Raw genomic sequence first — 18,144 nt, 5'->3', positions numbered from 1 at the left:
TCCAATCCCCGAGGAAGCAGCACTTGTAGCTCTAATGAAAAAAATATTATTGAGACTAAACAGTTTGGGATTTTTCTTCTCCTTTCCCACCCCTTCTATTCTGGGTTGTAAATCTTGGCATATAATGCATGTTCTGCAATAGAGAGAAAAATATCCTGTAACCAGGCCATACCAAGGAATGGGTGGTCACTTTCTGTTTTATTCCTAGTTCCTGACACTTTTTTTATTTTTACAATTTCATAGCTAATGAGGTTTTTTTTTTTTTTTTTTCTTCACCTTTTTAAATGCCTACACATTTAACCCTGGTATTTCTAGATGACTTTAGGGCTGAATATTGCATAGCCATAAAAAAGCCCAGTCAATGTCTCAAGCAATAAAGGGGTTAATACTTTAATTTTATAATTTAATGCACTAAAGGCCAAAATGTAAATACAGGCCTGCTAGAGTCATGTTGTGGGTTTTTTTCCTTTTCATACAAGCAGTATTGGTATTGGTCTAACAAAATTTTTTGTTTTTTTTTTGTTTTTAATTTCTACCACCACCTTCCCGCAATGTAAAGAAATCTTGTATCTGTTTACCCCCCCATGTTTTGTTTTTTTTTTGCTTCTACTTTTACTTTTTTTTTTGTTCCCCTCTTTTCAGAAAATGTTATTTGTTCAGGAACGCTTGTTCCCTGAACTCGCCCTTTAACATGCAGGAATTAGGTTTAAAGCAATTGTGTGCAGTTTGCCGGATTGGGCTTGATTGCGAATGTGACACAAATACATATTCTTGCTGTGAAACCACCTCCTTTTGCAATGCTGTTTGTGTCACTTTGCATTTAGTTCCGTTGAATTGTGTACTTTACAAAAATGTACCGAGTGCCCCATGCTAGCCTGCCACTGCTTGGGTGGGACTATGGATGTGAAAATGAGAGATTCTCATTATATAACTTTTCTTTTTGACTCTTGGGAAGATGCTAATGTCATTGTACCCCTTCATTTTCATTTGTTAGGTTTATTTTTTTTGCAGTAAAGGAAATGTTTACATCTGTAATGCAGCAACACTAAAGATGCAGAAGTCAGGGGCTAGATTTGTAACAACGCCACTTATTTTTTTTTTTTTGTTTTAATTATAATATATTTCACTTCAAAGTGTCTGAAACAGTCTTTTCCACACCCAGATCAATTGTCCATTTCACAAAATAAAACCCAGTTTAGAACACAAAACAAGGACAAGTGCAAGACTATAGGCATTCTACGTAGATCATGTAACGGGTAAAATTTACAAGTTAAAAAAAGGATAGTTAATTGATACAAAAGTTACTTTGTACCTAAATCAGATTTTCCTGAGCTGTATGAGATGAACAAACAAGGGACCAACACATCTCATGGGTAGAGGAACAGTAGGTGTCATGGTTGAAGTTTCCATCCTCTTGAAGAACAGTCATGCAAATGTCCCAGTATTGCCCATCCACTCTTTCCGAAACAAGAAGGACAGCTTGTTAGGGGAGACATCAAATGTTATTCTGGCTGAGTGATCTCACTGCTCTGTTGGAAACACAAAGAATAAAACCCCCCACCCCAAGTTTTAGTTGTGTCAAACATATGATATCTCAACATTTAGACCAGTTTGGTTTCTCTCTGGTCTTTTTCTCCAAGGTGCAGCATCTGCGTGCCCAGTTTAATGCCTTTTTCTTGATGAGTGTAGGGGAAGCAAGCGGCCGGGACCATGAATAGCACGGTGTGTTGAATGCTGGGCGATTGAGTTGGGCTCTTGTATGGAATGTGGAAGTTTCCTTTGCGGTTATTTGTGCTCTGATGGCTGGATTGCTGACATATGGATACCAGTCAGGAGTCTGCAGAGGGAAGATAATACTCGTTAGCTATTAGATGTGGTACAAAGAGTTAGCAGTGTCACTTAACACAGGCATAAACTCAAATAAGGGAGTCTGTACAAAAACTGTTCTTCTGTGAGCAATAGTTTGACTACAATTTACCTGTAACATTTTTTTTTTTGTCCTGGTGGTTTTGCTATAATTACTGATACTTTCTTAACACATCAAAAACCAGTGATGTCCTGGTGCCAGGGTTGTCTAAAACAGTGTATATGTCTGTATACGAGTCTTTAGAGCTCTACACTTATCTGTAATTGTGGTATAAGATGGGTAGTTCTGCAAGATGGTGGGAAAAAGATATTGGTGCCAGAATGCTGTAGAAGTATTCAGACTCCTGATGGGTGTAAATGTAATGTCTGTTGAGCCTGAAATGATCTGTTATCGGTAACACGCACAAACACAGGATGAGACACGCTGAGCACATGACCGTTAACTCGCTCGCGGTCACCTCCATTTATATACAAGAGATGCTATACTTTGTTATAATTCGTATCAAGTCCTTACATGTTGGTGTAGCATCTCGTAATATCCTATTAGCGTCGGCAGTCAAAAGTTATGAATCTTCAGTTATTTCCATTTTGTCCAACGTGTGTGTGTTTCTCAAAACCCATCTCAACTGCCACCTTGCAATCTCGAGAATAAACCAAGACCTAAGCATTTTAACACCTCGGGCCAGGCGACATACTGGTGTTCAGATGCTGCTCAATGGCAACTTCCATAGGTGTTTCTTTCGAAGTAGTTGCATTTTTATAATTGGGTAATCGAGTAGTAGGCTAGCCAGCCCAACAATTCAGGGTGGTGTGAGACGCATGGTCTATCGGTCTATATAACTAACTTTACATCTAAAGAGTGGCATCCTAATTTGTATCCTGTTAAGGCTCATACATAGTACTTAATATATTAGACAACAATCTTAAATGCTGCCTTCTTCTGTTCCCCAAGGGCCAGTTATGCCCTCTGGTCCTGAACGCTGTCTGGTTTAGTTTTGTGCGCTGATGAAAAACGTAACATATCCTGCTGCCAGTGGATTCCAAGGAATACCAACCTTTTAGTGTTGCAGAAAATCAAATTTTAAATCTGCAAATAACATAGAGAAAGGAAGATGGAGATGCACACTACCTAAAAGTCTACTGAACAACAAGGAAGAAAACCTTCAAGAAATCAACATAGCAAATGTAAATCAACATAAACTACCCCATGAATACTTTTAAGAAGCATAATTACAAAGAATTTCTGCACACAATGGGAGCCAGACTGGGGTTCGGTGGATGTTCTGCATGATTATTGTGACATATATTATCTCTCTGCTATTGATTAGTTCAAACAGCACTTGTAGGGGAAGGAGTAAACTTCAGGAAAGGAAATCGATTAGCTAATGCTGGATCACCTCTGCTTCCATAAGGTGAGCTTGGAAGAAACTCCAGACATTTACATTGACTACATTGTTAGTTTTAATTTAGTTTTGCAAAAAGCCATTAAGATGTCCATTTTCTCCTATTTCCTGTTGAGATGCTATTGAAATGCTAGGTTTAAATGCAAAAGAAGAACATTGTGCATGTTTGTACAGGGCTTAGCAACTACTGAGTGGGCTGTATGTTTAATTTTGGCTTCCTTAAGTCTCTAATACGATTAGTAGCACTATTAAAAAGAAAGGTTGGGGCTTACTTACAATGTACTGTAATTATCTTTTTTTTTTTTTTATTGGTCCTCCCAATAATCCTGTGATTAAAGCCACTTTAGAGGATTGTGGTCCCCACTGTGCAGAGCTGCGTCGGGTTACTGTGGATAGCATTAAGCATTCCGTATGCGTTTACTGGGCACAAAGGAAGAGTAAACAACTGCTGAAATGCAGAACTTAGATCCACAGGTTCAGGCCAGGAATATGATAGCGCTATATAAATCCATCAATTAAATAGTAGTATAAAACTCTAAAATATGCCATATTTTTTTTAGAAATAACATATGAACGTTAATCCAGTCACTGGTATCTAAATTAATTAAAATAGTTTGAGTTCCTCCACTGTGTAGGGTTACTGTTGTATCATTTACAATTGATGTATGGATAACCGGTGCAGAAGTTTATTTTTTTTGGTTAACTTTCTTCTTCTAGCGAACATTACGGCATACTTACGTATGCTGCCCCATATCTAGAAACATCTCAGCGTAGGCTACCGTGAATAGTTTAGGGCAAGCCCCAGAATGGGTATGGGAGGGAAACGGGCACAGCCAAACATTGTTCCCTAGCCTGAAGAAAGAAGGAACTGGTCCAGGGAAGCAGGGCTTCACCCACGGATTCGTGGAGAGTTGCCAGTTATGCTGCCTGCACACGTACTGTAAAGTATTTCTGCAGGGCAGTAAGGGCTTTACGGCCCCCCTGCTGTATACATTTTCCGTTTGTGCCCCAGTTACCATAATAACCCATTTACAACCCATTTAAAATGGGATTCGTAAACCCTTCGGACAAAGTTTAGAGTAGGCCGGCAGGCACCAACCCACTTGGCTTTTTCCAGTGGCCCTGTTTTGGGTTTGAGTAAGATTCAATAACTTACGTATTGTTTTATGAACGTTAACGCTTTTCTCCCTGCAGTGGCTGAACACACACAGATCTGTAAATACAAACAAAAAATCGTTATTAAAACAGATGTATGATTTTAATTTATAATTTGCAAATAATAAAAGGCTAATTGCATCGAAAAATGGCCAAAAAACAAACTGGTATATATATATATATATATATATATATGTAGTGTGCATAGATACACCCATGCCTAGCTAACTACCAAATCCTTGTTTTTCACTCTTTTTCGTAGAACTAAGCAGGGATCTGTACGTGAATTTTAAATGCAATGTTTAAGAGATAATTACATATACTTTATTCGTAAAGTTAACTTGTAGTTGTTCAGCTGCAAATTAGCTATAATGACCATGAGAGACATAGCTCATTAGCTACTGGCGATGTGTAGGTTGTCTACTGCGCACCTTTTTAATGAAATAACACCAGTCTGGTCCATGTAATATGATTGTGTTCAGGGGCAGCCAGTTTGGGTTCTCACCTATAGGTGGCTCCATTCATCTCAACATTAGCCCCCTGCTGTTCCATTGTATGCCACTGGGTGGATGCCGCTAAAAACTCTTTGTTTACACAGTTTCGGAGACTATCAGGAATGCGACCTAAAAGAAATTAGTTCCCTTATAAGTTAAAACTTTACATAACATCACAGAGCATATAAAAAACCTGTCTGTCAGTGTTTAAACTTGCCTGTGACAGCTCTACGCATCTCGGTGGCTGCAGCTTCTCTCATCTCCAGGGACGCCTGCTCGCTATACCATGCCGTGTGTGGGGTGCAGATTAAGTTGGGAGCATCCTTCAGGGGGCCCTGAGCAAATCTGCAAAGTATGGGAATACGAACTGCTCACAGTGCAAATATCTATCCCTAAATTTGGTCAGTGTCTGTGCTTTAATCAGCCAACTGGACAATAAGAAAGACAAATCTATACATGGCTCCCACATCCTTAAAGTTAGTGTCCCTTTGGGACATGCTAAGAGCTGTATCACACATATGAAAAGAGGACACAAGTCATTCAGACTCATCTAGCACAAGAAATTACAGGTAGGGTATCATTCGCCAACAATAAACTGGAAGCCACGTGAGGAAGTCTTGGGCACCCTGTGAAAATTGAGTATTTAGTGCATTTATTGTGGGTTTTCTAGTCTATTAGCTTGGATGACATCCGTGACTCTGCATGCTTGAATAGGTTCCGTTCAGCTGGACTATGGTATAGTGTGCGGGGTACAAGCTTTAATGTGTATTCACTAAACCAGGAGTTGGGAGGTGAGATGGAAATTACAGTTCAAAAACCATGGTTTATAAATCACCAACCCCAATGAGCTTCTTGTCCAAGATGACCTGAACTGACCAGCTCAGCCCTTCTTGCAGGAGAAGCTCACTGGGTTTAGCTAAATGTAATAATGCAAAGTAATATCAAGGAGCTGCAAATAATCATCTCACTTCACCTGACCTACTAACTCATTTCTTTTTATGAAGAAATCCTCAAACTTTATGAATAAAATATTTATTGATGGAAAGCAATGTCTACACATTTTAAGAAATGCAGGAAGGCAAACCCCACACAAAAATAAAATCATACAGGAGATGGACGGTGTTCACACTCAGGGCTAGCTATTCAATGTAGTTTAATACAGCAATGATGAATGCACATGATATAACACTGCACTTGTACGCAAAATAGTACTTGTTGCAGTAGCTATGTAGGTTAAGCTCTACCCTTCACATAATATTATTCTCATTTTAACTCGGCTTTCATAACCGCGTGTGATTCACAATGTCAGTGTCTTTGGGTCAGTCTGGTAACAGCTGTGATGTTTGTAAAACTCACACAAAAGGTTCCGATTCATGCACATCCAGAGCGGCTCCTCTTATTCTGCCCTCTTTCAGAGCTTGAGCTAATGCTTTCTCATCCACAAGGCCGCCTCTAGCTGTATTCACCAGGAAGGCGCCTTGTCTCATCTGAAACAAAAAATACCCCATCACAGACAATCTGTCATCGCCATGATGGAATGCTTTGTTCTCTCTACCGACAACCTTGGAAGTATCTCTTGAACCAACATTTAATTATTCCTATCAATCTACGGGTATGTGAATTTGACTTCAAATTATATATACAGTATATATATTTAATAATGCTTCTGCTACCCCCTTAATTTTAAGTGACCTTTACCCACCATAACTTTTGTTAGTGATATAATTGGTTAATTGATCATTCTATAACTGACAAAACTTCTTAACTATTGCATTGCTGCATGTTTTTTTCATTTGCTGCTATGGGGAGTAGAAAAGGAAGATAATGCATAATATGAAGCCTCCTGTCTTGCGCTGAAATTCCACACAAATGCAGTGCCAAAGTAGAGCGGATGAGCATGATGAGAGTTTAGAGTGTAGCGGTGACACACCATGCTGTAGTTACCTGTTTAATTGTAAAGTCGTTAATGAGGTGATGGTTGTGCTCATTAAGGCTGCAGTGCAGAGAGACACAGTCGCTTTGGTAAAGCAAGTCTTGTAATGTGTACACTCTTTGCACCCCCAATGAGCGCTCCGTCCCATCCTGCAGGTACGGGTCGTAGAAAATCACACTAAAGCCGAACACCTTGGCTCTCACAGCCACAGCCTGCCCAACGCGCCCTGGAAAACACAATCATTTTATTATTATTATTATCTTTTATTTATATAGCGCCAAGAATTTACACAGCGCTTAACCCCTTCAGGACCGACGTTGGCAAACTGCGTCTTCCCTTGAAGACCGCAGGTTTTTTTTTTTAATATTTAAATTCCGTGCTCGTAATTCGCTTCAAATCGATCACGTGCACGGAACTGAGGGGGATCGTTGGGGACACCCAGCGGTCAGTAGCAGCCGCCACTCGCGATCCCAGCGTTCATAGCGACGCTGAATCACGTATCATCGATGATGTACCTGGTATGTCCCAGTCTGCCGGTGACCTTTGACCCGGAAGTACCAGGTACGTCCCGGTCTTGAAGGGGTTAATACAATACATATATTCAAGGAGTATGACAAGATGAGAATTCACAAACTAAGACAAACCGATACATTAGGTGGAGAGAGCCCTGCTCGCAAGCAAAGATTGGAAACATATGGCACCCGAGTGACATTAAAACTTACGCTCATGTGGAACCTCTGTCCTGCTCTAAAAACCTACTCGAAAGATGTATGGAACCTTACATCTTTTTTCATTCTTGACATCGCCATCTCACTGAATCTCTAGCTCCTTTTAATTATATCACCCACTGTAACAAATCACATCTGCCAACAAAACTTGCTTTGCCTAGTCTTGTGCACATTGTAATATAAAAGTTGCTGATTGATGGCTTCCACTGACTGATTACGTCATAAAAGCACCCACACTCTTCTATTTTCTTCTTGTCTTCTATATTTCTTCCCTTTTGTACCACAGGCTTTAAGATATATCATACAATGACATGAACAGTGAGTTCTGAAACATGACTCTCCCTTTACATTTTTGTATGTAATCAATTAATGTACTCCTCTCCCTTACATATAATGAAAACACTATTGCCATCTATACTCCAGTCAGACATGGTTGTTGGGTGATAGAGTTAATATGGAAAATTGATTTCTTCAGCATTTGAAAATGTAAAATTTCCTTACCAAATCCTAGCAAGCCCAGTGTCTCCCCACGCACTCTGGCTGCCCCTGACGTCACCTCCCGTATCTGCTCTACACTATGGATTCTTGTCCCCTCCTTTAGCGCCTGGTAAAGCCAAGTGTTCCTCCGGTAAAGATTAAGGATGTGACAGATTGTGGAATCTGCTGTCTCTTCCACAGCTGCTGAGGGAATGTTACATACGGCAACCCCTGAAACAATAGCATACGTGAATACAAGGTGTCAAGAAATATCTCTAGTGATCCACTTTAAAAATGAGACTTGCTATCTACAAAGGCAGCCAGAACCACATAACTTCCACCAAAAGAGAGGTATAGTATAATGGGGAGGAATATCCATAATAATCCTGAAAATGGGAAGTTATGATGGCGGCTCTCTCGTGGGAAATGCTTGTAAGGTGGTTCTTTTACACTCTCTCTCACAATCTGTATATAATTTATTTTTTGTATAAACACCATTATGCCGCATACCGAAAAGTGACATTTAGGATCTGAGAAAGTGACTGATATACCGGTACTTCTGGGGAAACATTTTTTTAAGTGGTGGTCATTCAAACTCCTAGAGCCAAGAATGAGGAATATAGAAAATCCAGTGGTTTTTATGTATTAACCATCTTCTGTAGAAGATTAGTCAATCTAATCTATGATGTGACATGAAGAAAATTACAGAAAACAAGAGCTAGAATATTCACAAAACCTCCAAAAATGTAACAAATGTATTATTATTGTTAATATATATATCTTATATAAGGGATAATTATGTACTTACCCATGTCTCCCGCAGCCTTAATGTCAATGTTGTCATATCCACTTCCTATTCGTACAATGACCCGAAGGGACTTAAATTTCTCCAGGTCTTCACGTGTCAGCGTGATGGTGTGATACATCATAGCTCCAACTGCTTCATTTAGAACCTGCAAGGAAACATCAGTTCCCCAGAAACATTGGGACAGTTAAATATATTGTAGGTTTGAAACATTAACACAAAATATGCATCCATCCTGTACAGTGGCTGCCCCACACTCTCTCGTGTTCTCCCAATGTAACTTATAGGAACACAGAATGGAAATGCACCCAATGCTAATACTACTGCTACTATGGCTGGCTGAGCACAATGCCTATGGTTTGTCAGATATTGTCTATAATTGCCTTTCTCACAAACTAGAGGGCTTAGGTGGTGAGGGGGTGCTAGATAAATGGAATAGGTATGGTAGAGGCTAATACAGTGAGGGAACTTATGGGATAGGCATTATGCTAGCCTGAATCTAAGACAAGATCAAGGATCTGAGACTTATATATCAAGATATAAAAGATATGCCTAGTTCCCTTTTTTTCTGAAGACAGAATTATAAATCAGAATGCTATCCTAATTGCAAATACAGAATTTAAAAGATTATAGGATGTAAGCAACATACAGTATATGTTAATATATTATAGCAGGAAAGTGTCAAGTGCCTTGTGTTTGCCCATGAGCTGAAAACTTTGAGGTATTTATTAGATTAAATTTATTGAGTTCTGCCAATGAAGTGAAATTGGAAGCGAAGCACTGGTTTCATATAAAACACGTCTTTTACTCAACCTTTTCATGGATCTCTTGTGTGGATTGGGCATCGCAGAATGCCACCGTAGCCAGGTCTTTCAGGATCGGCATCTCCACAGTGCAGTCTCTCCCATCTAACAGCGCCACAAGCGGACGTGGATGCATTGGGCCATTAATAGTCTGGGGCCGCATACCTGAAAAAACAAGTATACAATTACAATCTGTAAAACTTTGCAGTAAATCCACATTGACCGGCATTTAGTCTTCTGACAATAGACGGATTATAGAAAAATGTGTTCACTTAAACCTGCTCTATAACATCTGGGCACTTATAATGTTTATAATAGACTTCCCATGATTCACTTTTGGTGCATGTTTTTAAGGATTCCCTCAAAAAGAAAGCAGGCAGGTCAAGCGAAGTCTTTGAGATCTGTACCGAAGTACCATACATGATCATACAATGAGAAACAGAACACTTGCTCCACTGGGGGGACTATTGAGGGGCATTGTGAAAGTATGGCCATGGGTAAGAAAATATGGCCATGGGCCATTTGTACAGGAATACAAATATTATATAGTTATTGTTTACAAAACTTTGTCCAGGGCCATGTTCAATACAGAGTAATGGACCCATGGTAGCTGTTAGTTTACGATTATGTTATGAATCATGTCATCATAATCTGGTGATCGATTATATGATATCTGGCAGGCTTAGCAGGTTGGCGCACCTGTTGCCAACATAAAATTGTGTCATATTTTATTTCTACAACTTGTTCTAAGAGCTCTGCAACATCATTACTGCTGGCTATTAACGCTGAGCGCCGGGCGGGATATGATGTGTGCGGGATGTAATATATATTTAGATTAAACAGGATAGGTGCAAGGTGTTTGTTGGCTTCTCAGATGAACCCCTGTGCTGCTGCCACTGATCTTTTCAGAATGTAGACTATTCATCAAATTGCTATATATATATATGTGTGTGTGTGTTGCCAAACTAAATTGTATCTGTGTGATGTATGTAAATGAGTGTGAGTATATGCTTATGTGTTGTGTGTTTTATTTCTGCACTACACCAGGGGTAGCCGACTACTTTGAGGTCTGCAACTTGGTTTCATGCTTAAAATTGGGCATTCAGGCCCAAAAACATTTCACCATCACTGTTATAGACCATTAACGGCTCAAGTTAGTTACACCCGATCTAATTTATATTGCCTAGTATCATGGTGCTTTGCTGTACAATACTCTGCTGAGATGTGATCATGTGACTCTGATAATATTAGCGTCCACCACCCCGGCCTCTGGAGGCGCTGGCAGATATATTGGGAGGGTAACTGGAGAAATTCTCATCCTGGGATTCTAGCCACACCTGCTGGTATCTCAGCAACGTGCAATGAAAAGGAAGATCAACAATACCATAGCAAAACACACACACTGGAGGATGAAAAGGAGTCCGGCTTAATGATTTAAAACATATGCTGCAGGGCTGTATTAAAATCCCTTTCTGCCCTGCAGGCTGCATTTTAGAAGCTTCCACAGTTAATGGAGAATCAAGTCGACATAGCCAGGGACCATATATATGCAAATACTCCACAATACCAGATAGATAATGTACTGCGGAAAAACATCAGCTCACTAACGTACGTTGTGTCTCCAGTACCTGGAATACCTCTGCGGCAGAACCTCTATGACAGCCAATCAAAAATCCTGACAGCTGTGATTTATACAAAGATTACCAAAAGGTTTATATAACAATAAACGGTCCTTGTTGCCTTCCTCCCCCCAGATCTCTTACTACACAGGGGCAAAAACAGTAAACAGAGGAAAAAGAGGAGCCACGTTAACATGCAGTGGTAAGAAGCTCATCTGGTCCACTCAAACCGCAGCACCAAACACACAACATTACTCACTAAAATACATTTAAAAAATCCCATATGTCATTGTACCATAATGTCTATTACCTAAACATTAGACTAATTATCACACATAATCTAAATTAATCTATCTCTATCACATAAACGGCACAATAAACTAATAAGTTATGCTTGTCGATGTTCTACGTTATTGTTTATGACCTATGTACTAAAGTGTGACTTTAGTACATGAGCTCTATAGACAATTGCAGGAATTCTCCAGTGCAGCACATTTTATTTTACTTCTGACACTAACACAGGGCTTTAGGTTTTACAAACCAGTTTGTTTTACCTTGTATTATATTCCTTTCATACATTTACATTTTAAAACAAGCTTGGTCACAAATTGGGAAAATGTGTTTTAAAACAAAGCCTAATTTCCTCTTCTATTCAGTTACATATTGTGTTAAAACAATCTCTTGTATGCATTTCCACGCTGTCCTTACTATCAGTAAAATGTTATACCAATACATATAATAATAAAAATAGCAATATAAAAAGCTTAGTAAATTTGAGTTCTTGGTACAATACCTTTGGAGTATCTGACTCACCTACGCTCAGGAATGCCTAGTTCTAAATCATGGCCTGGTGTGGGATTTAGAACAGTGGATGGCAAACCTGTACTCAAAATATTCATCTGTTTAACCATGCAAATGGGTAATATATTTAGAGGACAGGTTCTGGAGGGTCCTGCAAACCCAGCTGTTACAAATGTACTACAAACTAGGATGTCTACACTGGGAAAGTGTTATTGAGACCCTCCTAACAGACCAATATATGCATAATTATCTAGTTCTTTTCACTGTTCAGGTTGGTGTGAAGTTACTGTGAAGTATTAATGAAAGAGATTTGGGTGGTCCAAAGTCCTAATAACACCCCCCTTTAGTTAGTAGACAAGTTATAGTTACTTTGCTCTGGTGATGCCATAGTGGAAACAATAATAGGTGGTCCTGTCCGTCGGGTTACTTTCTGATATGGAGAGTTGAGCCCAGGCTGACTACATAGGACAGGAGGTGGTAAGTTCAGAGTGGTCTCCAGATGACCTCCCTGTTTACGGAGAAGCTGGGGACTGCAGTGAGGGCTGTGCAGTGGGGAGGTGGGCGGCAGGCGCTCTCTCTTCATCAGCTCCATGGGCACAGTGTAACTGGTAGGGTAAGCGGTCTTTGGCCCAGGGTTGAGACTGCTGTGCATAACAGTCATTGGTATTCCAGACTGAGCAGGGTAGGCTGAAGCAGGGCGAGGTTGAACAGGAACTGAATATCCAGCAGCAGAAATTAATTGTGGATTCTGGGTACTCATCCCACAAGATGGGTAGCTGGCGGTCTCCAAAAGATGTTGCGATGGAGCACTGGAAGGACGTCGGTTGAGTTCAGCCATCCTCGGAGAAACTGGCTGCAAAGATAAATTGTGATGTGGGTTGGTAGATCCATCCATGATGGGATTGCTAATGGTCTGGGCACCAAACTCGTTGCGCATTAAGTCCCCTCTATGACTGAAACTATTTGATCGTGCTCGAGCTCGTAGTGAATTGTTTTTTTGCTGATCTTGTCTCAGCATCTGTAGATCTGCCCGATAGTTCTTGATAACACCTGAAAGTAATCTTGCTTGACCAAGATTAGCAGCCACTGCCTTGATATCATGCTCTTCCATAACAGCCAGTGAACCGGGTGTATCAAATCCTTGCTGTATTAATGCACTAATAGTACTCTCTGACAGGCCTTCATTTCGAAGAGTAGAGAGGAACTCCATGTCTAGAGGTCTCCTCAGTCCAGCTCCTGATAGTGACACTGGCATCTGAGCATGGGATGGAGCCAGAGAGCTCTCACAGTTATCATAAGCCATCTTAGCACTGACGTTCTCTCTGGCTGAGATATAACCACGATTTGCTAAATTAGAGGATGTCCCAGGAGAACCATCCATAGCAGCAGCTTCACCCGACTCCACAACTAGGCATGTGGGAACCGTCTGTCTTCCTGTTGAAGGATCAATGGATCTTTCCATCAACTCATTATACATTTGTCTGCTGGGGAATGTATTTGCCTCTGCACCATACCTGGGATTTGGTGTTTCTATGTTATACCTTGCAGGGGAGGAATCGCGACTTCTAGAACGCTGCCCCTCAGGAATAACTCTACCTGTAGGATCCCTGTACAGGCGACCTGGTTCCTGTTGGTGAAAAGGACGTGTTGGAGTCTGTTCCCAAGCTGTCCGGCTTGCAGGTGCCCCATATCCATGCCCTGAACGGGCTAGCATGTGGTCTCTGTAATAACGAGGGTCCTCTAGGTATCTGTTTGACAAAGGAGGGTCATTATAGCAATCGTGTGTTTGCATTGATCCCCGCGCAGACATTGCCACCGGTCTCTCGTAGAGGGAGCCGAAGTCTGGAACTGAGCTATTCCTCAGTGGCCTGCGATCCTGACCTTGATGACCTCGGATATAAGCGTCTGGGTATGAACAGAGTTCCGGCTTTATCTCCAAGCTGCCTGGCAGGATAATATCGCGGGATCTGCTTCTTGGCAGTTTGTAGAAAGCCTCCTCGCCACTGTAGGTCATAGAATTATTTCTGCCGACTGCTCTCTGATATCCCGATGAGTTGCTTTCTTCCCAGCTGCCGTCATACCAGCCTGCAGCATCCCAGCTACGAGAACGGCTGATGTTTGTATGCTTGCACGGGACCGGCATTGGAGGAAAAAAAAAAAAGTCTTCCGCTTAGATAAAGAGCAGGAGGAGGAGGAGGAGGTGGTGAAAAAACGTCTCAGTTAAAATCTTCAGTTACACCAATCAAAAAAAAAAACAGCAAACACAATAAACAGATGTAGCTGCACCTGAACTCTCTGGAAGCACAAACTGAATCAGAAGGCTCCGGTTACAAAGGTATCATCTGAATTATTAATCCATAGTAATTTAAGAAGGCAACGTATAACACCCCTGCCACGCAGACTGTATGATTGTGGTTTCTGCAGGTTTCAAGCAGTCTGGGCACAAGCAACTAATCCTCAGGGTTTTTGCCTGAACAGTTGTGGGGACATTTTATTTACGATGGCGGGCAGAGATTAAAATAACCAGTAAAGCTTTAATCCTGAATGACAGAAAGTGGACCTCCTAGCAAAACCCTGTTCAGAGAAACAGGAAGAGGAACCTACTGTCAAACCCCCCTCCTCGATTTCTGCGCCTCTCATGTCTCCCATTTACATGTCTCTGGAGCGAATTGTCGAAATTGGGACGTGGGAAACATAAAACGCCCGTGGGTCAGCAACGGCTAAATCTTTCCTGATGAAAGAGTAATCCAGCTCACACAGCCAGGGAAGGATTTTATATCCGCAGGAGGTCTGCGCACAATGCCCTAGCAGGTTATTCACACAAGCGAGCTCTTCTTTCCTGGCACTGCAAAATGAACACTGCCTAAGAATTAAATGATACATTCCCATTTTTGGGGGGTAACTGATGATTTCAGCCGTTAGTGATTACGAGGTATCACTAACCTACAGAATACACATACCGGTATATGGAATTGTTGAAATGTAGGACAAATCATACATACTTGAAACAATAGTAAGGGCAAACACTGTTCTCTTGGGAATAGTAAAATTGCTGCAATTTTCATTTTGAGGCAGTTTGCGTTTTTTATGTAATTTTCGTCGCTGACTATGAAATATAGGAGTTGCAGTTTCCCGATGATAAAGGCAGTAGCAAGGAAGGCAGCAGCTGTTTCTATTCTATCTCACTGACAACCCCCCAAGAATGATTTAATTCATGATTTGTATGCTCATCTGAACAGCTGGAAGTTATATTGCGGAAATGAAATTTATAACAAACTGTGGGCTTCAAAAAGAATTAAAATATAGGACAGGCATATTAGAGAAAGAATAGAAAAACATGCGGAAAACATTTGAGGTTTGTATTCCCCACTGTGTGTTGGAGGTAATTTTCACATTTGAAGTCCCTGATTTCATTACTTTATGCCAACCCCGGCAAGCCTGTAGAAAAAGTTAGTCCTGCACTATGGATAGTTAATGTTCAAAAGTGCTCTTGAAAGCCATCCCACTAAATTTAACAATGCATTTTGCAGGGCAAACTTAGCTCTTCTTAAAGGATAACTTTTGTCACAAATGCCTCCGTGCCATGGGCCCGTGGAGGGGACTGAGTGCCAGCCTCCTTCGTACAGACTATGGGTCCTGGTACGGAGTGCCACGTTTCCCAAAGTACCAGAGACTCTAAAGACTGTGGAGCTCAGACAGATTTGGGGTTCCTGCATTTTGGGACGGGGTTTATGTGTGGTTCTTGTTTTCCCTGTTGTATCCCCAGTGTATCACATGCCCTTTTGCCTGACCGGGTCCTAGCCATAATCCTCTGGAACTGTTTCTCGGCTAGGACCCAAGCAATTGCCAGCGGACTTTAACCCCTCATAACCTGGACACCATTGACTCCACCAGTGCTCTTTCGTGGCGTTAGCCCACAGGTGGTGGGGTACAGACCAGGGGTGGTTCAGAGAGGGAGCCTCCTATGGATCCCCAGTCGCTGTGACTTCCAGGAGAGCGAGGGTCAGCCGGCACGCTTACAGAACACAAGTCTGGCTATTTCACGGTCCGTCCCGGGGAAACTTTAAACTCCTGCCGCTCGGGGTCCCCACAGTGAATCGTGTCGCTTTTTGGAAAGGATATTCTAAGAACCCCGATCTATCCATCAGTACCCCGGGATCGCCGCTGCTCCCTCAGGATCACCCCGGAAACAGCGGTTTGGGGTTATACGGACATTGACTATGGCTTGGTGACCTGACTATGGCACGGGCTGTCTGGGCAGGGCGTGGATACGTTAACGTGATTTATGTCCCTTTCATTGTTGGACTGTATTTAAGGCTGTGTGTTTTCACAATAAGCTAAGTCCTGTTTTCACCTCAACATGAGTGTTGTCTGATGCTTGGGGTGGGCTGCTATGATCCTTTATTGTCCTTTTCAGGACAAAAGCCACACTGTGTAGCTAAGCTTCGGATACCCACAGTGCCAACGCAGCCCCAGTGCAGCGACGTCCCCCCTTCTATCTACAATGCTGGTTTTGTCTGCCCCGGAAGGAGGAAGCAACGTTTGGCGGGAGTACCGAGTCGGGGTACAGGGAGTCCAGTCACAACTATCATATGTACTCCCATGCATGAGTGTCTCCTTTAAGTTCTTCTTTGGTCTCCCTTACCAATGCTTTTGCCTCCCAGCCCCCCCAGCTCCTAAGTTTGGAGGAGATATGTATGGTTGAATGTGTCTCCATGTGAAGTGCACAGCGCATACTCACCTCCAGCTCCAGTGCGGCTGACGTCAGAGTTCCAGGGGACTAATGAGACCCCTGAACGCATGTTCAACGGAAACACTTTCCTACCACCAATTGGGGTGGTATGAAAATAGGGACCATAGAGGATGACACTACAATTTGGGTTCTTCATTGGTGGGACTGTATGGGACACTAAACTTAATAGAAATAACAATTTTGATGAGCAGATGACTGGAAGCCGAACGAGGAGAACGAGCAGTGTTCTCTCACTCTTCCCACAATGACTTACAACCTAGTTAGGAGCCTATTTATTGAGGTTAAAAGTAAGCCATGCACTGCAGAAACAGTGGGTGGCCATCAGCGACCATCGCCCTGAGAAAGCAGCTTGTATCCTCTACAGTAAAAGGTGTCTCTCAAAATGTGGGATCATTTTAAAACTTTGGTTCCTTAAAATAAGCTAATATTATTTTATATAGTACTTATATAGTATTAAGGTGTGGCACCTTAAATGTTCAGGCCACCTGTGACCTCTTGGTTTGACCAACACATCTTAGCCCATCTTAATACTAGAGATGCATCGATATATCGGAACTATATTACCTGAAAAGGGCATTTTTGGCAAAATGCAGAAATTTCAAAAAAGCGGCCCGAAAATAATCATCTGCAGGGGCCAAGCTGCTTACCTGTGCATTGCTCGCACAGTGTGCGAGCAGCGTTTCTTCTACCGGCCTGGGGAAGCAGGAATCCAGTGGAGTCACGTAAATGCACGTCACATGACTCTGCTCCATTCCTTCTTTCCCTGGGGGTGGGACAAGAGAAGTTGTTCGCACAGATTGTGAGCAACACAGAGGGTAGCAGCAGGACCCCTGCAGAGGTCTGCAAGTGAGAGGTCTGCAATTCAGGTAAGGGGGTGGGGGAGGGTGTATGAACGAGTATGCGTGATCAAGGGAATGAATAAGTATCTGTGAATGATTAGTATTTGTGAATGAATGAGTATATGAATGAGTGAATGAATGTTTGTGAATGAGTAAATGAATGAGTGTGTGATAGCATAAATGTGTAAGTGTGGGGGGCAGTAATCACACTCCTACCATGCCCAGGTTCCAGCATGTACTGGCTGCCTGGGCATGACAGGAGTGTGACAGCTGTCAACAATTATATATTGTTTTATTGATTTTTTTCCCCAATTTCGGTGTGTTAACCACACTTTTATTAAAAGTAAGTAACACACCAAAAGTGGACAGAAAAATTCAATAACAATATTAATATATATCAGGGATGCAACGATATATCGCTGGCTGAAATATACCAGCCGAAAAGGGCATTATCCGCAAAATGCTGAA

At 41.7% G+C, this 18,144-nt stretch overlaps 1 protein-coding gene across 1 annotated transcript; it reads right to left on the bottom strand.

Moving 5' to 3' along the window:
- Nucleotides 1-4,925: 4,925 nt before the first annotated feature.
- Nucleotides 4,926-14,227, bottom strand: LOC149298957 (uncharacterized). Its single transcript, XM_089486894.1, has 9 exons — nt 13,480-14,227; nt 12,454-13,431; nt 9,675-9,829; nt 8,865-9,009; nt 8,081-8,287; nt 6,863-7,077; nt 6,275-6,405; nt 5,136-5,263; nt 4,926-5,047 (listed from the first exon to the last, which is right to left on the bottom strand). Exons 1-9 carry the CDS (start codon nt 14,225-14,227, stop codon nt 4,926-4,928), a joined length of 2,829 nt encoding a protein of 942 aa, XP_089343020.1.
- Between the last annotated feature and the right edge of the window lie 3,917 nt (nt 14,228-18,144).

The sequence above is a fragment of the Sceloporus occidentalis genome, unplaced genomic scaffold, assembly GCF_023333645.1.
Source record: "Sceloporus occidentalis isolate IW3139 unplaced genomic scaffold, rSceOcc1.0.p SCAF_30, whole genome shotgun sequence".
NCBI lineage: Eukaryota > Metazoa > Chordata > Lepidosauria > Squamata > Phrynosomatidae > Sceloporus > Sceloporus occidentalis.
The sequence above is the reverse complement of the archived record's forward strand: the minus strand, read 5'-3'. Positions and strand labels throughout refer to the sequence as shown.

Coding starts and splice junctions, on each gene's coding strand:
- LOC149298957 (XM_089486894.1), bottom strand. CDS start 14,227: ATGCCGGTCCCGTGCAAGCATACAAACATCAGCCGTTCTCGTAGCTGG. Junction 8,288..8,864: donor TAAGGCTGCGGGAGACATGG/GTAAGTACATAA, acceptor CTATTGTTTCAG/GGGTTGCCGTATGTAACATT. Junction 5,264..6,274: donor CATGAATCGGAACCTTTTGT/GTGAGTTTTACA, acceptor CATACTTTGCAG/ATTTGCTCAGGGCCCCCTGA.